We start from the raw sequence: 23387 nt of genomic DNA, 5'->3' as shown, positions 1-23387 counted from the left end.
AAGCTGTTAAAAAATCTTTGATATTTTTGGGGGATTTTATACTATTTGGCTGCATGGATTATAAAGACCTTGGTTAATAGCAGTGAGAAGGAATACAATGTTATTATTCCAGTTTAAATGTATGTGACCATAAATTCTCTTTTTTGTTTGTGTTAGGCTGTTTGTATTATGGAAGAAGAGGTTTTCAACTTCAATTTGACACTCTATCCTGAGGCCACACAAGGAGAAGCCTATAAGGATGTGTCTAAAGTGGATGGGAAGGCTTCCCTGCGAGTTGGCTGTATGAAGATAGTCTTTCTCAACAAGTTCCTTGTATCACTTTTGGTAAGAATTACTTCTCCTTATACTATTATTAATATGCAGGATTTATATAGCACCAACAGTTTGCGCAGCACTTAACAAAATAAAGGCAGACATTACAGTTGCATTACAATTTGGTACAAGAGGAATCAGAGGGCCCTGCTCATTACAGCTTACAATCTAAAAAGGGAGGGTCAATTGATACAAAAGGTAATAGCTGTGGGGGATGAGCTGATAGAGGAAGTAAAACAGTGCATTAGTTAGAAGCAGGATAGGCTTCTTTAAAGAGAAGGGTTTTCAGGGATCGTCTAAAGATGGATAGATTAGGGGACAATCCAGACAGATTGGGGTAGGGAGTTCCAAAGGATGGGGGAAGTTTTGGAGAAATCCTGGAGGCGAGCATGGGAGGAGGTGACGAGGGAGCTAGAGAGCAGGAGGTCTTGGGAGGACCGAAGAGAGCGGCTTGGTTGGTATTTTGGGACTAGGTTAGTGATGTAGTTGGGGGCAGGTAAGGTGGATGAGTCTTGCAGCGAAATTCATTATGAACTGAAGGGGGGATTGTCTTTGTAGAGGTAATCCAATGAGGAGGGAGTTGCAGTAGTCGAGGCGAAAGATAACCAGGGAGTGAATTAGAAGCTTGGTGGTGTCATTAGTTTAAAAAGGGACGTATTCTGGAAATGTTGTGGAGGGTAAGGCGGCATGATTTGGACAGGGATTGGATGCGGGCCTGAAAGGACAGTTCAGAGTCGAAGGTCACCTCTAGCACCCTGGCATGTTGGGACAGACTGATATATTGATTTAATGTGCCATTAGATTGCCATTGATCTTGACAGAGAAGTTGGGGGAAGGGGCACATGGAAGAGGAAATATTAAGAGCTCGGTTTTAGATTCAGTTTGAGGAAGTGGTTTGACATCCAGGTGTCTATGTCTGTTAGTAAATCAGTGATGCGTAAGGAAACTGATGGGGTGAGCTGAGGGACAGAGAGATAGATTTGGGTGTCGTCAGCATATAAATGGTAGTGGAAGCCATGGGAGGCTATCAGCTGACCCAGGGAGGACGTGTAGATCGAGAATAGTAGAGGTCCAAGGACAGAACCTTGGGGGACCCCAATGATAAGAGGAGTTGGAGAGGAGGAAGTGGAGTTGTAAGTGACACTGAAGGTGCGATGAGATAGGTGAGATTCGAACCAATGGTGAGCGCAGCCGTGGAGACAAAGCAAATAGAGTTTTTTGAGGAGGAGGGGGGTGGTCAACTGTATCAAAGGCAGCGGAAAGGTCCAAGAGTAATGCCCCGTACACACGATCGAACTTTCCGACAACAAAACCGTGGATTTTTGTTCAAAGGATGTTGGCTCAAACTTGTCTTGCATACACACGGTCACACAAATGTTGGCCAACAATTACGAATGTGGGAACGTGGTGACGTACGACTAGCCGAGAAAAAGGAAGTTCAATAGCCAGTGCGGCTCCTTCTGCTTAATTCCGAGCATGCGTGAACTTTTGTGTGTCGGACTTGTGTACACATGATCGGAAATTCCGACAACAAAGTTTTGCTTGCGGGAAATTTGAGAACCTGCTATCAAAAATTGTTGGCGGAAAGTCAGACAGCAAATTTTCGATGTAGCATACATTGTTTTAGGAGGGCAGTTTCTGTGGAGTGTTGTGGGCGAAATCCAGACTAAAGGGCATCAAGAAGGTTATTCTCAATGAGGTGGTCACTCAGTCGGTTTGTAGACTAAACGTTCAAGGAGTTTGGAGGCAAAACGTTCACATATTTGCTGAACACATTTCAGTCCAAGATTTTAAAATCTGCTCTCTGATTTTATTAACTTTAACGTTCACCACACGTATGTGTACTTATACCCTTCCCATGCTTTGCTGCCACTCTGTCTGCTGGATCCGTGGGTCTAATTTTTGTGTAAAGCAGCGTACATGTGATCAGATTTTCCAATGGGAAATGTGTAATGACAGGCTGTTGGCGGAAAATCCGACCGTTTATACGCTCCATCGGACAATTGTCAGATTTTCCACGGACAAATGTTGGATGGCCGGTTTAAAAATTTTCCGTGGACAAATGTCGGATTTTTCGAGCATGTGTACACAAGTCCGTCGGACAAAAGTCCAACGTACAAACACGCATGCTCGGAAGCAAGGACGAGCCAGAAGCGGTTGTTCTTGTAAACTATCGTTCCTAATGGAGAATTAACATTCGTGACGTGGCAAATTATGAAATCTCGAAATGCAGCGCACATTCTTTTCTCTTTAATGGGATAATAATGAAGCTGCTTTGCTGGTGATACTGATGGCGTTATTGCAAACTAATTTTCAAAGGCTTTTTTTTTCTAGTGATATCAAGAATAATTTTATTATGCTTTTTTTTTTTTTTTTTTTTTTTTTTTTTAGGGCAAGTTACCACAACACCATTATCCCATAGTTTTTAAGATCAAAGATACAGCTATGTTGGTGTCCCTTATCAATTTTACATTGTATTTTTTTAAATGTAACTGCCTACTCCCAAACTGTCATTTGAGGTAAAACACATAACCAAGTATTATTCTCCACAATTTTTTAATTGTGCATTAAAAAAATAAAAAAGCATAAAATTAGCCATGCTATCTGCCAATAGAACTTATTCTATGCATCCATAAATATAGAAAATATACCAAATCAAATCATTATTCAACCAAAAAATAAAATAAAAGCCTGTGTCCTGCTTCTTAATATAGGGGGTCAGCAATGCCAAGAGTTGGTGCACTGTTATAACCATGTAACTATCAGCGCAAATACAGGTGGATATAAATAAGAAAAATCACAGTTCATAAATCATAAGTCCATGATGAGGTCAGGGATTCGGGGGTTAAAAGTTTCCAAATAAGAGGTTTAAAAGAATTAAAAAATAATAAAAATGGCAGGGCATCGGCGGCTGCTATCCTCAGAAAGCTGATTCTGTATAGAGGAAGACGAAGGGGAGAAACCAAGAAGAAAAAGGAAAAAACCCTTGTAGTACGTCACTAACTTCGTGTTTGTTGGCCGACAATTCCTTGCCGTTTGTATGCAAGACAAAATCCAGGCACACGCCTTCGGACAAAAGTCCGAGGTGTTGTCTGCGGAAAATCCGATCGTGTGTAGGAGGCTTTAGTTCAGGGTTAATTGCTACCTTCTCTCCTTCATGTGTTTTTGCAATGGGCAGATCACGCCTGAGCCCTGCATATTGGGAATAATAGGGAAAGGTAACATGCAGCCCCATACCTATAACTTTTAAATCATGCTTCCACCTGGCACTCTATGAATGTCCCATAATGGCGTGCATACAGGTAATTCAATTTACTGTATATGTAAGCTGTGTTTCAGTCCCAGGACATCAGTCAGCTACTGATGTTGCATAGATTTCAGTGGGATTGAGCAAACTAATATGAAAAAAGGTATGTATGTGGTTGGTGTTAGTATAATTTTGTTCTGTCAATATGGTTTCCTACATGCACTCCAGCAGGCAAAAGTGAAGCAATACCAACAAAGGCCCAGGTGACACTTAACCTCTAATTAGCTTCCTCTTCCAGATTATGTCTTTTGTCTCTGTACAATTCCAAAAACACTCACGATTTGTCTCAACTGACAAGACCTGTGCTTGAGTTGCCCTATCTGTTCACCTTTTCTAGCCACCACATTGCTTATTGGCCTTTTAATCTATTTAATTATATAATAAATTAAAATGTTTAAAATATGAATAGGTCATTGTACAGATACAGTTGTGCGCATAAGTTTACATACCCTGGCAGAATTTATGATTTCTTGGCCATTTTTCTGAGAATATGAATGATAAAACAAAAACTTTTCTTTCACTCATGGTTAGTATTTGGCTGAAGCCATTTATTATCATTCAACTGTGTTTACTCTCTTTAAATCATAATGACAACAGAAACTACCCAAATGACCCTGATCAAAAGTTTACATACCCTGGTGATTTTAGCCTGATAACATGCACACAAGTTGACACAAAAGGGTGTGAATGGCTATTAAGGGGAACCATCCTCACCTGTGATCTGTTTACTTGTAATTAGTGTGTGTGTATAAAAGGTCAATGTGTTTCTGGACTCCTGACAGACCCCTTGCATCTTTCATCCAGTGCTGCACTGACATTTCTGGATTCTGAGTCGTGTGGAAAGCAAAAAAATTGTCAAAGGATCTGTGGGAAAAGGTAGTTGAACTGTATAAAACAGGAAAGGGATATACAAAGATATCCAAGGAATTGAGAATGCCAATTAGCAGTGTTCAAACCCTAATCAAGAAGTGGAAAATGAGGGGTTCTGTTGAAACCAAACCACAGTCAGGTGGACCAACTAAAATTTCAGCCACAACTGCTAGGAAAATTGTTTGGGATGCAAAGAAAAACCCACATATAACTTTAGGTGAAATACAGGACTCTCTGAAAACATGTGGTGTGGCTGTTTCAAGATGCACAATAAGGAGGCACTTGAAGAAAGATGGGGGCTGCATGGTCGAGTCGCCAGAAGAAAACCATTACTACGCGAATGCCACAAAGTGTTTCGCTTACAATACGCCAAACAGCACAGAGACAAGCCTCAAACCTTCTGGCACAAAGTCATTTGGAGTGATTAGACCAAAATTTAACTTTGGCCCCAACCATTAAAGCTACATTTGGAGAGTAGTCAACAAGGCCTATGATGAAAGGTACACCATTCCTACTGTGAAACACGGAGGTGGATCTCTGATGATTTGGGGATGTGTGAGTTACAAAGGCACAGGAAATTTGGTTAAAATTGACAGCAAGATGAATGCAGTATGTTATCAAAAAATACTGGAGGAACATTTGCATTCATCAGCCAGGAAGCTGCGCATGGGCCGTACTTGGACATTCCAACATGACAATGATCCAAAACACAAGGCCAAGTCGACCTGTCATTGGCTACAGCAGAATAAAGTGAAGGTTCTGGAGTGGCCATCTCAGTCTCCTGACCTCAATATCTTTGAGCCACTCTGGGGAGATCTTAAACGTGCAGTTCATGCAAGACAGCCCAAGAATTTACAGGGACTGGAGGCTTTTTGCCAAGAGGAATAGGCAGCTTTACCATCTGAGAAGATAAAGAGCCTCATCCACAAATACCACAAAAGACTTTCAAGCTTGCTTGCTTGATGTTAAAGAGGGCAATACTCGGTATGTAAACTTTTGATCAGGGTCATTTGGGTAGTTTCTGTTGTCATTATGATTTAAAATAAGTAAATACAGTTGATTGATAATAAATGGCTTTAGCCAAACACTAACCATGAGTGAAAGGAAATGTTTGTTATTATTCATATTCTCTGAAAAATGGCCAAGAAATTATAAATTCTGCCAGGGTATGTAAACTTATAAGCACAACTGTAAAGTGCTCATTATGAGTGCCATTATAGGGCAGTGTGATCCTATTTCAGACTTAATACACATACAAAACATTGACAAAATTTCACAGGTATAAACACACAAACAGTTAATGAACAATCACGTTTAATTAGAACATCTGCCAATTAAATGCAGTTTATTGCACAGATCTAATGGAGTGCTCTTCAGCATACGTTACCTGCAATTTCTGTCCGTGAACAGATCTCGGTGAACCTGAAAAAAAGGTCTTTTCCAAACTAACCGTGGGTAATGCGGCCTAACAGAAAAGCACATTTATGTTCTGTATCACTGCAGTAACACCCACATAACAGTGAATGACACTTAGCAGACTTATCTATCTAAACTAATACACACGACTTAAATGTTAACATTATAAGAGTGTAAACCGGATGCTGTGTGCTACATGTATTTACAGTCCAGATTACACTGCACAGAGACCTGTTTGAGCATCACATCCATACTCCTTACTATTCCTGAATAGGTGGATAACCCAGCACACCTCACTTGGCACAATAAGGAAAACGACAAGTTATCTGTACTGGGAATGAACACTGAATTCACACATATAGAGAAACACAGCAGCCTAAAATTCACTTGCTAATTGCCTTCAGCGTGCAGAGGGAGTGGACACTCCAGTAACTTTCTCATGCAGATGAAATTGCCACTTTGGAGGTTTTGTGAATCGCATAGGACCTGACAGCTGTGATTGTGACACCTTGAAGCCCAAGGGGCATGTCAGAGACAGCCTTACACAGTCATTGGGTCTTGTTGGAGACTGGGCATCTGCATACAGGAAATATGCCAGCTGAAAATTACAGAGCAACACCTTTTTCCTGGATCATGCTCAGATATGGCTTCTTCTTTGCGTAATAGAACTTTAACTTGTTTGGATGGCATGGCAAACTGTGTTCACAGTGATTTTTGGAAGTATTCCTGAGCCCATGCAGTAATATTCATCACAGAATCATGCCTGTTTTTAATGCAAGATCATGGGCATCTAATATTAAGTTTAGGCCATGTCCAATGCACACAGAGGTTTCTCCATTTTTCCAGAATCTTTTAAGGATTTTATGTACTGTAGACGATGTATTTAAACTATATAATTTTACATTGAGGAACATTATTCTTTAATTGTTTGAAAATGTTTCAATGCAGCTTTTTACAGATTGGTGAACCTCTGAGACACTCTGAGTCTCTAAGATGCCCTTTTTTATAACCAATCATGTTACCGGCCTGTTGCCCATTAACCTAATTAGTTGCAAATTGTGCATCTAGGTCTTCCTTGTTAGCAACATTTACTTTTTCAGCCTTTTGTTGCCCAGTCCCAACCTCTTTGAGATGTGTTGGTGCCATCAATTTCAAAATTATCTTATTTTTTTCCTAAAATGGTAATTTTCTCAATTTAAACATTTGATATTTTTCTATTTTCTATTGTGAATAAAATATGGGTTTGAGATTTACAAATCATTGCGTTCTGTAGATTTTTATACAGCAGCCAAACTTTTTTGGAATTGGGGTTGAAATACCCAATATGTTAATATCTCCATGGTGCCAGAGATTGGCATGTCATGGTCCAGGTTGATAAATTACTGCGAGTGGCTGGGCTTGACCCAGCTGTCTTGGTTCATGTTGGGACCAATGACAGAATTCATGCAAGATAGAGGCTCCTTAATAATCAACACAGGAAAGACAGGGCAACTGGAGAACTGAATACATGGCTAAAGACTTGTTTAAGAGGGAGGGATTTTGGTTTCTAAAGCACTGGGCTGACTTTTCATTGGAGTACAACCTATATGCTAAAGATGGTTTGCACCTAAATGGAAAGAGGTCTGCTCTCCTAGGGGAGAGGTTTGTAGGAAGACTGGAATTTAAATGGGGTAGACAGGTCATTGGGGGGAGGGCTGTGGCACGGGATAAAATGGTTCCCATGTTACAAACAACCATTTAAAAGTTCTAGTACTATTTGTACTACAAAAAAAAAAATGGAAAATGCAAGTGCAAAATGTGACCTTGAATTAAAGTGGTGTTCACTAATGACAGAAGTTTGCCAAGCAAAATGGGTGAGTTGGAAGCTTGGTGCATTAAGAGAACTATGATTTAATTGGAATTGCTAAATCTTGCTTTCATTTTTCGCATTGTTGGGCTATTAATATTCCTGACTATGCTCTTTTTTTGGAGAGACAGGGAAAAACATAAAGGTGGTGGTGTCTTTCTCTGTGTGAGAAGTGATCTCAAAGCATGTGTAAAAGTGGGACTTGTGGATGTGTACTTCAAATGTGTGTGTGTGTACTTCAAAGTTAATTATTGGAGCTTGCTACAGGCCACCTAGTGTTAATGAAGAGGTGGAGTCTAAGCTTCTTGTGCAGTTTGCAAGGGCTGGGACAGTGATAATAGGGAATTTTAACTACCCTAAGATTGACTGGAGTAATGGCACTGCTGGAACAGAAGTTTATAAGACAATTACAAGGCAATTTTATGGTCCAGTTTAAGGCCTTGACTAGAAATGATGCGCTGCTGGACCTGTTAATCTGAAACCATGCTGAGCTTATTACTAATGTTCATACGAGGAAACATCTGACCATAACATGATTTCCTTTAATGTACACTGTAAACCTCTTATACTGGAAAAGATAAAAACACTTAAAGTGGTTGTAAACCTCAGTCATGAAATCTGAGCAAGGCAAATGTATATGTAATGTTTACTTATCTCTCTCCAAAGCTCTAAGTGTCATTCCTCTCTGGTGCTTTCTTCCTCTGTTATCAGCATGACTCACCTCTAAGATGTTTTAACTACAAATGAGATACCATTTTTGTTGAAGAGGGAGCTCAGCACGCAGCTTGCCTATTCACAACACAGTTCTGCTGTGTGAAAGGGGTTTGTTTTCTTTCCTCCAATCAGCTCTCGCGCACTGTAACTGCAGCCTCTCTGCCCCCTCCTCTGTGATACTAACAGATGGAGAAGGATTTTAACAGGATTCTGCCCATTTGAAGGGGTGAAGGAAAGAGAAGGCTGCAGATAAACAATCTATGTAGGAGGCTTTGTTTAATCTCTGTATATCATCTGAGGCTGTTCACTTCAGTGGGTGTATTTGAGGGTTTCCAACCACTTTAAGAGAGCAGATTTTCCATGGCTGCTGCACAAGATTTAGACCCAGAGGGAATGTTGTGTATAAAGAGCACAGAATAGAAATAGGAATGCTGCAAATCGACACTATGCAAAATCGCTGCAAAATATATTCCCATGGGCATTAAAAGGCTAAAAATAAAACATATGTGGCTCATGACAAAAGTTAAAATGGCTATAAATAATAAAAAGAGTATTTAAAAAATATAGAAAAAAAAAGAACACGATCATTTAAAAGTTACAAAGAATTTTTAAAAAAAGGAAAATGAAACAAAAATTGAAAACGAATGACAGGTTGCAAAAGTGAGTAGGACAAACCCTCAAAAATTCTAAATATATTTTAACTGTCTGTAGTAGACGCTAGCTGGTGGAGCGGTAACCTTGACTAAAATTAGTCCGCTTCGCTTGAGCTGAGAGGACATGATGGAGCTAAAAGAACTGAAAGAATCCACGAGAGGGTATACGAAATTCCTGCTGTAAACCTTGAAATGACTTCATTTGATCCTTAGTATTTAGTTGGTAAAGGAATTAGACCCCTCTGGAATACCATCCTTCAGCCCTGTAACTTTTGCAGTTCTCCTAAACGCCCCCTCTCCCATATAGGTAAATAATGTGTAATCCCATCATATCTCATAATCCGCCTCATCTCATCCCATACCTTGGACATAAGAATTAGGGTGGGGTAATGGGAATCTTTGTATGGACCTATCACCCATATTGTCAGATGGCAACTGTTGATTAAGGAATAGCCTGCGGATGTTAATTGCGGTCGATCTGGTCAGTATAAACCCAGATTGGCTAGAACATTGGCTAGCAACTTGAAATGAGAATTTTTTTTTTTTTTAAATAGTACAAAACAAGGTATCACAAGGTACCAAAAACAAATAACGACAATTACTGGTGCAGCCAGATACTTGTATAAAACAGAAACATTACAAAAATCCCCCCCCCCCCCCAAATACAGCACCTTCCAGGATTATATGCAAGGGAGCTGTCTAATAACCACAAACAGGATTACAGCAATATTTAGAATTGCCTAGGTCTCATTAATAGAGGTTTCTATCTAGATCAAGTGTCAGCCTCATGTAAGTGTAGAAGTATCAGAAACCCAACAATGCCATACCTTTTCAAACTTTTTGCGACAACCTCTGTTCAGGTAGGTAGCTTTGTAAAACGGCAGTACCTTGTTGACTAGGGCTTTCCAGAAATTTAGTGAAGGGGCCTCTGCTTTTTTACAATGTAAAATAATCGCTTTATGTGCATAGACTCATAGAACAGGGTAACAGAAAGTAGAGTTCTCTGTGCTCTGAGAGGCACCAGTTCACCCACCAAGCCAAGTAAACACGCAGAGATAGTCATAGGTATGTGAAGGGCTGTGATGTTTTCAAGGGCACGAATCACCCCTTGCCAGAAAATTGGCAATAAGGGGCAGTGCCAAAACATATGCTCAAAATCTGCTGGGAAATAGTAACAACACTAGCAATTGACAAAATCAGATTTATAAATTGTGGCTGGAGACATCAGAATTTAAAAGGGAGATAGGACAATAGGATTCCGGGTAAAAAAAAAATACTTTCCTGGTTTCAGGAGAACAATGATACCTGCCACGTTCATAGATTCTGGAAGATGATGAAGCTCATAAGCCAAATTCAGAACTGCTAGCAGTTCCTGTATCAAAATTTCCTGAAATATTTTATAAATTTCAGGCGAGAGGCCATTCGAGCCTGATGCCTTATTAGTAGGGGCCTCACCCGCTGCCTTACTTAGTTCTTAAAGAGTAATGGGAGAGTTCAGAAACTTCCTGTCCACCGCCGTCATAACTGGCAAGCGAGGGGGGCTTAAAAATTCAATTTTATTTTGAATTTTAATGGAGGATAGTGTACTTTATGGAAGACCCCAGATATTTCAACAGGATCATGGGAAAGTATACCAGAAGTATTAGTAATCAAAGCAATGTAATTAGGTTGGTTTTGAGAGCTTGCAATGACAGCAGGTGCCCTGTATACTCGCCATCCGCAAAATACTGGTATCGGTTAAAAAATTGCTTACTTTCTGCCTTGTCATGCAACTTTTGTTTGTAAAGCAATTGGGTGTCCTTCCAAGAACGGAGGCACTGTGGGGAGGGAGCAGACAAGTGTTGCTCTTCAGTTCTACAAATATTCTACGATTAGCAAGAATCAGTCCTGCTGACAGTGGACTTTACTGGCACCCACATGAGCCACAATGCAGGTTGTATAAAAAATATCAAACTTTATTTACAATAATTTAAAAATAACACCATTGCATCAATACGTAACTCTAAAATTAATGAACATGGATTATCATATGATACAGAACTCCTACTTGGGACCAATTATATACAGACCCCTCTTTTCATGGATTATACTCAGAAATTAAAGATAGAGCTGTGTGTATTCTCATCCGCTTGTCGACATGTTTCACTGATTGCATAGCTTCCTTGGGACCAACGTAGACTATCATATTCAGCTAGATATAACAATTAACCATTTTAATTTTTGTATATACAAAGAATTTCTTAATGTATCAAGCCTTTATAGTGTAATAAACACTCACATATTGTATTGTGGAAAGGAGTCCCATACAATAAGAGGTGAGGCAGTTGATTTGTCATTGTGAAAAAATTACGCTAAAACATGACCAAAAAGAATTGGCTAGTGGCTAGGTGGGAGTGGTCCAACAATCCTCTGGCCTATGTAACATCTGTAATACATGGCATGATAGAATCTGTGCCCAATGCTGTGTCTATCCTTCGAAGGGATTCATAAGAACTAGGGCAACAGGAATACTGTGTAGTAGAGGGATTACGTATTCTCCAAAGGTCTGTAAGACCTAACTCAGAAATCTGATATGCAAATAGTGTAGTAGTTTGATTTCCCACAGAGTAGCGGTCCACACTAGAATTGCATACTGCATTGAAATCCCTTACCACCAGCAAGGGAATCCCAGGGTTATCACCAACAGTTGAGCTAGCACTCGGATCACCTCACTGTAATAGGGAGGAGGCACATCCACATTTCCCAATAAACAAGTTATTAATCGAACACAGCTGGAAAAAAAAAAAAAAAAAATGGCAAAAGAACAGGTAGTATAATGACACCCAATCATACTGCTGGTAACAAGTACCAGAATCCAGAACATAAAATATGTTTTGTTGAGTACAGTCAGTGCGACACGTAAAGAGCACAGGTGAGTCACATAGCAGAAGTATATGAAGAAATCTGCATAGTGCTTGTGCACGTCACACAGGTCACTGTGGTAGCCATCCACGCAAGAAACTCTAAAACAACAAAACCGAAAAAAAAACCTAAAACAATGAAGTTCCCACAGGAGCCTGGGGGGGGGGGGGGGGCGGAGAGATTTAGCAATTACCCCAAACAGTTTGAGTACATTCACAGCTGTTTGCAAATTTCTGAGCAGACTTCTTACCCAGATGGATTAGCTGTTCTAAAGAGAGAGCAACTAAATCTCAGGAAGGGGTACGAAATCTTGGAAGGTGGTGTTCATTGTGATCCAGCCATTGAGTAGCACTCTTGGGGGTATCAAAAAGTGGGTTTCCCCTTTTGCCACTACACACAGCTTAGCATTGCACATGGAATTTGCATTGCATGAAGCTGACCTTTTTACATCATCATATTGGGAAGAATTTTTGTTCTTCCACAGAAAAATCTGGGAAAAGGGATATTTTGGATCCCTTTTAGCTCAATCGGCCCTTTGGTGTGAGCCATGGCAAGAATGTTATCACGATCTTTGTAGCTTTAGGATAAAGGGACGAGGATGATTCCCAGGACGGAGTTTGTGGGCGGGAAAATGGTGCGCCCTCTCCACCGCGAAAAACAATGTAAAGTAATTCCATTCAAAGGTGTCAATCAACCATTGCTCAATATATGCAGTCGGATTTTGGCCCTCAATTTTCTCAGGCAGACCCAGAATTCTAATGTTGTTCCTCTGTAATCTGTTTTCCATATCATCTATACAGTTAGTGTGAAGATAAACAACTAAATTGGCAGCAGCGATATTGCTCTTAGCCAGGCCCAGCTCATCCTCTATGGAGCTCACTCTACTCTCTAAATCTGGGATGCATTTGTGCACTTTCTGTACATTGTGGCGAATAAACGGCATATGTTCCCTTAGGTGCTTGAACTGTGAGTGTCATCAGTGAAGCGTTACAATTTTGCTCAGCCAGGAATACATCTCTAAATGTGGGCTCTGGTGTGGTATCTTTCAAGAGAGCTGGTGTCTGTGCAGCCCAGTCTTCCTCAATTAAAGTACACTGAGAGTCCCTCTCATTCCCATAGGCTGCAGTGTGTATATCTGAGGTAGACTCGCCAAATTGCAGCAGCTCACCACTGATATGAGAAGTGGCTGAAATAGATGCATGAGTGGTTGAGTAATCCTCAGCAGGCACATGCGCAAAGCGCTCCAGTTTGGCAGCTGCATCCCTGATTTTGTCCCTCGATTGCGTACGAGGAGGGAGCGGACAGGCCCCATCTTGGCTGCTCTGATCCGTCCCATTCCTCCTCATTATGGCTCTAGTGCTTGATCGCAGTTGTAAGATGGATCGGGATGGAGAGCAGGTGTCACCACACCAGTGTCACTACAGTGCTCATCTGTGCCACATAAGTGCTGCCTGTGCCCAACGGTGCCACCTGTGCCCATCTGTGCCACTACCGTACCCATCTGTGCCATCTGTGCCACTATCGTGCCCATCTGTGCAACTCATTGATGCCACTACAGTACCCAGTAGTGCACATCAGTACTCTGCAGTGCACCCTCGCCAGCACCCAGCAGTGCACCCTCGCCAGCACCCAGCAGTGCACCCTCGCCAGCACCCAGCAGTGCATCCTCGCCAGCACCCAGCATTGCATGCTCGCCAGCACCCAGCAGTGCAGCCATACCTGTCTAGATTCGCAACACAGTCACCAGTATGGCCACTCTTCTCATCCATTATGCCAAAGTCAAGATACCTTATTATCATGCGGTTCCTCCACTATAATGACAACACGCAGTGCCCTCCCCGAAATGACCCAGCTTTTGACAAATTATTTAAAATTCGGCCACTCCCAAATTTTTTCTCTGAAAAAATCCCCCAGGTATATACCCCCGATCAGAATATATCCGTGGATGAGTCCCTTGTAAAATTCTCAGGCAGGCTGGGCATCAAACAGTTTATTTCCAGCAAAAGTGCCCAATATGGGGTTAAAATGTACAAACTTTGTGACCAAGCCACAGGGTACATCTACACCTTCCTGGTGTACGAAGGGAAGGACTCCCAACTGCATCCCCCTGAATGTCCAGAGTATATAGGAGCCAGTGGCAAAGTTGTCTGGGAGCTTGTCTATCCACTCCTTAGAAAGGGATACCATCTTTATGTGGACAATTTTATACAAGCTTGCCCCTCTTCCGCAATCTTTACCGGAGGGACACCCCCCCAGCATGTGGTACTGTAAGAGCCAATAGAAAAGGCTTCCTGCAAAAACTCGTCAATGAAAGGCTACGACGAGGTTAGACAGCGTCTTTGCGTAACCAGGAGCTATTGGCTGTCAAGTGGAGGGACAGACGAAACGTCCACATGCTCACGAAAATCCATAACGACACCTATGTGGAAGTCTCAAGAAGAAACGGCCCAATCCAGAAACCAGCTTGTATCTATGACTATAATTTGTTTATGGGGGGAATGGACTTCAATGATCAGATGATTGAGCCCTACCTTCCCACAAGAAAATCCCGTCATTAGTATAAAAGTGTCCATTTTATTTTTTCAGTTTGGCCATGTATAACACTTATGTTATTTACCAAAAACCTACTGAGACCCCCGTATCCTATCTGCACTACCAGGAACAAGTAATCTCCGCCCGTTTACCCGGAAAGCCCACCAGAAAATATTCGCTCTGATTCCGTGAGCAGACTCCACAAACGCCACTTTCCTGAGAAAATCCCCCCCCCCCGTGAAGCCCACAGACGTCAGAAGAAATGCCGGGTGTGTTCCAGAGGAGGAGTTAGAAGAGACACCTTGTATTATTGTCCCCAATGCCCTTCCCAACCAGGCCTCTGTATAGGTGAATGTTTCTGTCATTATCGTGCTTCTCTTCATTATTAGGGAAGTATGGTAAACGTAATTCTCATTTGCTGTCATTTTCCTCCACACCCCTTATGCCACTGCACTGAACTGTACATACCTCTGCCTTCTCCGGAACCGACCCTGGCCTGTCATACGACCACGCTTCTGCCTAACGCTAAACTTGTACCTACCTCTGCCTGCTCTGGAACTGACCCTGGACTGTTTGATCACGTTTTTTGTCTGCCTCTTGGACTGATCATTTACCCTGCTATGCTAGTGGGAACACAGGGGTCTCACATATGTGAGGGGCTCCAGAATGTTTTTCTGCATGAAGAAAACTATTTTTTTAGTTTTCTCATTCCTGGATTAGGGTCTGGATACTCGGAGGCTTCAAAAAGATTTGGGTGGAAGAAGCCCTGTCCCCTCTTCTTTCCTGGCCTGCTACTTGGACCATGTTCCTGCTTACTACCAGGACCAGTATTTTGGCACTGCTGGCAATGTCTCTACTTGCACTGACCCTGGACTGTATATGGACCGTATCCCTGCCTGTACTGACTATGGACAATATTGCTGCCTGGACAATTCAATTCACTGTCGCTGACCACGTCCCTGCCTGCTGCCTGGATTAGGGCTGCTCTCCTGTGGACAACTGCACTACTAAAACCACAGGTAATCTTTTGTTTACCCTTTGGGGTACTTTTGTTTACCCTTTGCTCAGCAGAATGTATTTTAGGGTGTAATTCTTGGTATGTTCATGCTATGTGTTAGAAATATGAAGGGCCTTCAAAAATGTGATAGATTGTAAGGAAATTAGATGTGTAATTTATGCTCCTAGAACGCCTTCTTCAATGTTGGGCCTCTGTATGTGGCCAGGCTATGTAAAAGTCTCACACGTGGTATCGCCATACTCAGGAGGAGTAGCAGAATATATTTTGGGGTGTTATTTTTGCTATGTACATGCTATGTGTTGGAAATATCTTAGAAATGGATAACTTTGTGTAAAAAAAAAAAAAAATGAGTTTTCATATTTTTTCCAAAAACTTCTGGAAAAAAATGAACCGTTCAAAAGACTCATTATGCCTCATAGATTATACGTTGGGGTGTTTGCTTTCCAAAATGGGGTCACTTTGTTGGCGTTTCCATTGTCTTGGTGCTCCAGGGCCTTCAAAGGTGTAATAGGTGGTTGAGAGATTAGATGTGTAATTTATGCTCCTAGAACGCCTGAAAGTGCTACTTCAATGTTGGGCCTCTGTATGTGGCCAGGCTGTGTAAAAGTCTCACACATGTGGTATCGCCAAACTCAGGAGGAGTAGCAGAATATAATTTGGGGTGTAATTTGTGGACTGTACATGCCATGTGAGAGAAATAACCTGTTATAATGACAATTTGGTGTGAAAAAAAAAATAGAAATAAAAAAAATCTTCATTTTTCAAAGAATTTTGGGAAAAATGATAACTTCAAAAAATTAACCATGCCTCTTACTAAATACCTTGGAATGTCTACTTTCCAAAAAGGGGTCATTTGGGGGGCATTTGTACTTTCCCGGCTTGTTAGGGTCTCAAGAATTGAGATAGGCCTCAGTACATCAGGTGTGATCAATTTTCAATGATTGGCACCATAGCTTGTAGACTCTATAACTTTCACGCAGACTAAATAATATCCACTAATTTGGGTTATTTTTACTAAAGATATGTAGCAGTATACATTTTGGCTCAAATTTATGAAGAAAAATCACTTATTTGCAAAATGTTATAATAGAAATGAAGAAAAAACCCAGAGGTGATCATATACCACCAAAAGAAAGCTCTACTTGTGTGAAAAAAGGACGAAAATTTCATATGGGTACAGTGTTGCATGACTGAGTAATTGTCATTCAAAATGTGAGAACACTGAAAGCTGAAAATTGGTCTGGTTAGGAAGGGGTTTTAAGTGCCCAGTGGTCAAGTGGTTAATCTCATAAAGGGTTCTTTGCAGTGAGAGCTGTGAAAATATTGAATAAACTTCCTCAACAACTGGTTCTGGTCAGCTCAGTAGATTGTTTCAAAAAAGAGCTGGATGTATTTCTAAATGCACAATATATAACTAGATATTAATAGTTAGAAGTAATAACAACCGGGGTAGATCCAAGAAAAATCCGATTGTCTCATGGAGGATCAGGAAGAAATGTTTTCCCCTACTGGAGTGAATTGGATCATACTTTGTTTTTTTTTTTTCCTCTGGATCAACTGTGGGTATAGGATAGTATACATGAAAAGTTAAATTTTTTTTTTAATTTTTTTTATTGATTGAACTGGATGGACTATTGTATTTTTTCAACCTGACGAACTATGTAACTATATATAAAAATGGCAGGTTAATCCACCAAACTACCCCTTTTTGTTAAGAAAGCACCCCAAAATTATCAAATTTTTTGCCACAATTTTTGAAAATGAAGACACATGCTGGTTTTAAGGGGGTGTAAAGCGGAACTAAAGTCTCCATACTTACCTGTCCAATGGTCCTACGCCAGCGATGGTATAGTCTTCTGAGTATCGGTCTTTGAGCCCCTTTCTTGGCCAGTGAAGGATGACGTCACTCCTGTGCATGCACAGAAGGCGGTCATCCCGGCACTGTAAGCTGAGCTGCACATGCACAGCTCAATTTACAGTGCTGGAGGAGACGGCGAGCAGGCAGGTAGGGGCATTTTATTGCAGATTGGACAATGCATGTCTCTTCTGCAATAACAACCTTCCTGCTTGCAGTTTTTACAGCGCGACTTTAGTTCTACTTAAAACATGGAGCTTGTTTTGGTGCACTGCATACGTTATATGTACAGGTTATATACAGGAGGAAGAGGTGAAGGAGTAATGTACAGGTCAGATACAGTGGGAGGATGGAGATGCAGGGGTTAATTTACAAATGTGCAGAATAAGAGGTGAAGGGATTATGGGTCACTGCAGGAACAGCATGAAAATGAGATAGACAGCTGCTGCTGCCACAGCAGTTCCTCTCCCCCCTCCTCTGTTGTGAGAGGGAGGGGTAGGCTTACTAATGTAAACACTGTTAACATTGGTGATCACAGTGATGGGCCATCACATGGCACAGAGCTGCTTGGATCAGCTCTGTACACAGTGTCTGCGAACTGAGCCACCTGAGGACATATCAATTCACAGTTATTAATTGGCACTGTGGCCCTCCGAGGGTGATTTCTGTAGTGCCATTTATAAATGGTGGTCAGTAAAGTACTACTTTAGATACATTTTGGGCTGGGGGGTTCCACTCTCCTCAAATACATTGGCTCTATCTTTTGTTTCAGCTCAATAAATATTGAACCTCCAAGTGATTTGACAATTTTTTCTATGCACTCATGTCCAGTATTTTAGGCTATACTATAGGAAAGGGTATTTACAGATGAAATACTAAATTTGAAGGTAGTTTTAAATAGCAGAAATCTGAACAGTGAGATGCTTTAATTAGAAACTGGCACTCCTACACTGCAGTATTTTTTTTTTTTCATTTTCCTCTTGAACATACCTTTTTCCACAATCCTTTTAAAAAATTAGTTCTTCATTGTGTTTCCGTACAGTGCGTTATAGTAGACAATGTGTACTCACATGTGAGCGAAGTGGAGCTAATTTGTTATGTCATCATTTATAATGTGTTCGTGGGCTTCTTTTTCCAGAACAGTGCACTATGGGCTGCTTGCTTCACCTATCTTCCGCACTGATTCACCCTGTTGTTTGAATATGGCCGCTGTTTAGCGAAAGATATCAGCTTTTTTGTTAGCTTGGAAATGTTACCTTTTGATAACATTGCCTATAAATTAGTCCAAACTGACACCTGATGCAATAAATTTAAACAATGAAAGATAAGGTTATTAAAACAGAGGCATATAATGCAAATTTTAGTTTGTTCAACATAAATAGAGCCATTTATGGAGGAAGCATTTTTTTTTCATCAAAAATAACTTTTAAAACCGAATTTAAAGAAGAATTATCACTTTTTATTTAGTTCCTCATGAGACAGAGTACATGTAGTACTTCATCCCATCTCCCTAGGTGCCCTAAAACACTAGCCACCCGACACCTCAGCCAGGAAGGAGACGGCTGCTTAGCTTCTTAGTCCCTGTCTCTTGATCTGTTCCTTGATGCATGCATTGGAACATGGAATGCACTGGGTGGTAAGGCTGACTCACACCACCTTCCTCTGCATTGATCATTCTGGGAGCTGGAAACAGGTGCTTGCTATCAAAGCAGCCATCTCCTTGCTAGTGATGGGCTCAGGCGTGTTCGAATCAAACCCGCCAGGTAGCCGTCACTGCACATCGCCAATCAGGCAGTGAGGCATTTCCCGACTGGCAGCTGCACATACAGCTGGCTATGATTGGCGGTGTGCAGTGCCGGCTTCCTGGTGGGTTCGATCCGAACACGCCCAAGCCCATTCTTATCCCTTGCTAGTCATGGTGTGCGGTGCCTGTTTGCCAAGGGGGGGAACCCTCTTCGACATCGCAGATAGTGTTTTAGGGCACCTAGGAAGATGGGTCAAAGTACATCTATATTGTCCCGTGAGAAACTAATGTGAAATACAGTTATAATTTTTCTTTAAACTTACAATATTAAACATATCATTACAGTATTATTACAGTAATTAGTATAGTATTAAACATATCTTGGTTACCTTTCTTTACTCTCAGTGCTTTCTCTTGCATTCTGACCTCTACTCCTAGCATTCTTCAGTTAAATGTACTGAGTTTCAAGTAGCAATCACTTTTGTGGACACAATGATTTATGTTGTATAATATCTTTAACCCTGAGAGGACTTTGCCTTTCTATCTGCATTTGTGGATTTTCACAAGTATCCAATAGCCTCAAATATTTCACAAGTTAAAGTGGTTGAAAAGGCTCGAGGTTTATTACCTTCACGCATTCTATGTATGAAGGCAAAAACATTTGGTGTGCAGCGCCCCCCCCCCCCCCCAATTCTTACCTGAACTCCATCTAGATACAGTGATATGCACAAGAGCAGCGGCTTTCCCGGGTTCATTTCTCCTCATTGACACGGCATTGGGTGCCATAGAGCGGGGGCAGGGCCAAGTCACGCTTTGTGTTTGAATGGACACATAGAGCAGCAGCTTGGGAGCAAGCCTGCTCGGGTGCCCCCAAAGTAAGCTGCTTACTATGGTGGTGCTTGGCAGGAGAGAGGGGCCAGAAGCGCCAGCAGGGGACCCGAGAATAGGAGGATCGGGGCAAAACCACTGCACAGAGCAAGCCAAGTATGACCTGTTTGTTATTTTTCAATAATAAAAAAAATGATGCCTTTAATATTAACTTAATTCTAAACTACACAATAACACCCAACATCCATTATTGACAATTAGTTTGTAGTTTAGTTCACCCGGTTAAGTAAAGCCTGTCATGCACCAAGCTGCACTGAGAATCATTGAACAAATGGGAGACTACTTTTGGACTGCGCATAAACTGGGACAAATCCCAAATCCTCCCTATAGATATCCCCCCCCCCCATAACAATAACTCTGCTACCATTATCCAGAGTGTCTAAGATTAAATATTTCAGAGTAGAGGTCACCAGAAATCTAGCAGACTACACACCCCTGAACATAGCACCACTATTTGAGCTACTCAAAACCAAAACTCAGACATGGTCCAGGTTACCCTTAGGAGTAAACATAATAAAAATGATTATACTACCTAAAATTATTTACATGGTATGGCACCCCCCCCATACATCCCCTTAAAAATCTTTAAACAAATGAAATTTATTCGTATGGGGGAGGGGCAGACACAAATTAGCCTGGCACATTCTAAAGAACCCCATGGACATGGGTGGGATCTCCCTCCCAGACCTACAAGACTATTAGCATCTCAACTCTCCCATATATACCACTTTAATACAACAGAACTACAGCTCTATAGATCCTTAGTATGTGACAAACATGGGCACCCTTATACACCCTTCCAAGCTATCCTTCGCGGGAAGCAAACTATTCGGAAAACCTCACGATATAACACGGGAATGCTACTACACCACCAGAGAGTATGGGAAATTACTCTGAAAAAACAGAATACAGGGAAAATGCACTCCCACACTCCATTGTGGCTTAACAGCCATATGCTTGAGCTAGAATCAGTACCAGACTCGACAGTATGGGCCATCAACGGAATAATATATCTACACCAAGTACTGTCAAGTTCCGGGCTTAAATCGTTTCAAAAACTTAAAGAGGAATTTATGCTCCCAAATCATCTAATCTTCAAATGCGTACAGCTCCGACATGCAATAAGAACCCAATTACCAAATCTTGAGATAGCGATGGTACCCCCCCAGTACTGAATATAATCATGGGTGAAGACCCCTCTAACTTATATCGAAACTGTATTTCACTCTTTTGACACCAGAGAACGTTGGCAATTACTCAAACGGTAAAAACCGCATGATATAGGCCCAATTGAAGACGCTGACTGGAATAAAATACTTAGGAATAGGAATCAAGACAGTATCCCCTAAATTATCAGATAGACTGACACAACTATATATCATACATAAAGCCTACCTAACACCATTGAGAATGGCAAAATTTCAGCACTCATACAACCCGATATGTCCTATATGTCAGGCTGCTCCTGGCACGTTCTACCCTCTAATATGGTGCTGTCCAAATGTACAGACATATTGGACACAGGTTGTCTGCTTCCTGCATGATAATATGGTATCCCCCGTGGTTCTTGACCTTAAGTTATGTCTGTTGGGATTGTTGCCTGACGTAGAAATCGATAAATATCAAACTACATTCATATATGAAACTTTATTTTTAGCACGTAAAGTAGTAGCTAAGCTATGGATGCAGGCTCTGCCCCCCACAATACAGCTATGGAAGAAAGATGTCAATGATACACTGCCATTCAAAAAACTGGTATATACCCACAGGGGATGCGCACACAAGTATTCCAAAATATGGGAGAGATGGCCGGAGGACGGTGAAACATGTATATAAAAATCCCAAACTTTGCGGGTATCCTAAATTAAACTTCTGCAGGGTACCACTGTCATAATAAAAAGGATTATGGAATCCTGCACAATAATTTAATTGCACTAAGACCTAGAAAGCATCAATGTAAATAGCAGCTGCACCTATATAACATATGATATATGTACAATGAAAACTACAGTGAACGCTATGTGAAAGCATACCTTTATTGACAAATGTAATTGAATTCATTGTATTCTGTGCTTTATTATCAATAAAGTTGTTTTTTTTCCAAGTTAAAAAAAAAAAAGCCTGCCATGCACAGCTTGAATTTCATCCTATTTCTGCTGAATCTTACTAAATTCCCTGTTGGAACCACCCAGCTCAACAAACTTCAGTTGAAAAATCAAAGGAGCTGTGTAGAAAGTTTTCAACTAGAAAGTAACTGTTTCTCCTATGCAGCCACTGTTGGGGGATCAGGAAAGCAGCTGGTGCCATCTGTGTAAATACAATAGGCGTCAGGGGAGAGTTCTCGCTGTTGAACATGGATGTAGAAATCTATCAGAGAAAACCTATGCTTGAATGGCTAGTTTAAGGTTTTAAATCACTTTGTCTAAATCTTGATGGTCAATAAAAAAAATAATGCATGGATTCCTTTAACTCTATAAAAAGACCCTGTCGCCAGACTATTAATCTCAACAAGAATCTTATAAGATTATATGGGCACATATTTTATGCATGTTATATACCTATAAACACCTCTCTCGTGTAGACATCCAAAAGTACTGAGACTGCTGCTGAATGTTGTGTCAGCTGACCCAGCAGCTGTAACTCAAGCGGTCCTCTATAGTATTTGCTTTTTTCACTGTCTACATAAAAGCTAACTTAGCAAGGGAATTGGAGGGATGGATTCGCTGGACCAGCAGAGACCATAATTAGAAACTCTCAGTAGAGTTGACGGCTATGCCGTGCAAGGAGGGAGATGAATAAAATATTATTAGATAGGAAGATGCTGTAAGTAACTATTTAGAATACAGTAAAACGCTGCAAGTAACTATTTAGAATACAGTAAAACCTTGGATTGTGAGCATAATTTGTTCTGGAAAAGTACTTGTAATCCAAAGCACTCGTATATCAAAGTGAATTTCCCCATAAGAAATCATGGAAACTCAGATGATTCATTCCACAACCATTTATTCATAAGTCCTTCAGTCAATAGTCCATATCAAAAGATTATAGCAATGTGACTTCAAGGCAACTTCGAGACAACTTCGGGGAATGCCTGGGTAATCTTCCTGGCACACTTGTGCTCTTGTCCTCGTTTTTATTGAGCTGCTTTGAGTTCCTTTGAGCTTTTTTGAGCATAAGCATTTTTTTTTCACAAACCCTTTTAAAAGTCTATGGACACAAGTTGGATAGAAGTCCCCATAAAGTAGTACATGGAACTTTTCTAAAGTCAGAGCGACTTCAGTAGTGCTTATTAAGAGAGAAGTATGGGTTTGTATTTTTTTTAGATTCATAC

General features: G+C 41.0%; 1 protein-coding gene across 1 annotated transcript in view; it reads left to right on the top strand.

Annotated features, from left to right (window-relative positions):
* Positions 1-23387, top strand: part of VPS13C (vacuolar protein sorting 13 homolog C) — a 548274-nt gene that overhangs the window by 225169 nt on the left and 299718 nt on the right. The window contains exon 36 of the mRNA XM_073619118.1: positions 157-324. Within this exon, the coding sequence (XP_073475219.1) occupies positions 157-324 (168 nt within the window). The remainder of the gene's footprint in view (positions 1-156; positions 325-23387) is intronic.

This window comes from Aquarana catesbeiana, linkage group LG03, assembly GCF_042186555.1.
Source record: "Aquarana catesbeiana isolate 2022-GZ linkage group LG03, ASM4218655v1, whole genome shotgun sequence".
NCBI classification, from domain to species: domain Eukaryota; kingdom Metazoa; phylum Chordata; class Amphibia; order Anura; family Ranidae; genus Aquarana; species Aquarana catesbeiana.
The sequence above is the reverse complement of the archived record's forward strand: the minus strand, read 5'-3'. Positions and strand labels throughout refer to the sequence as shown.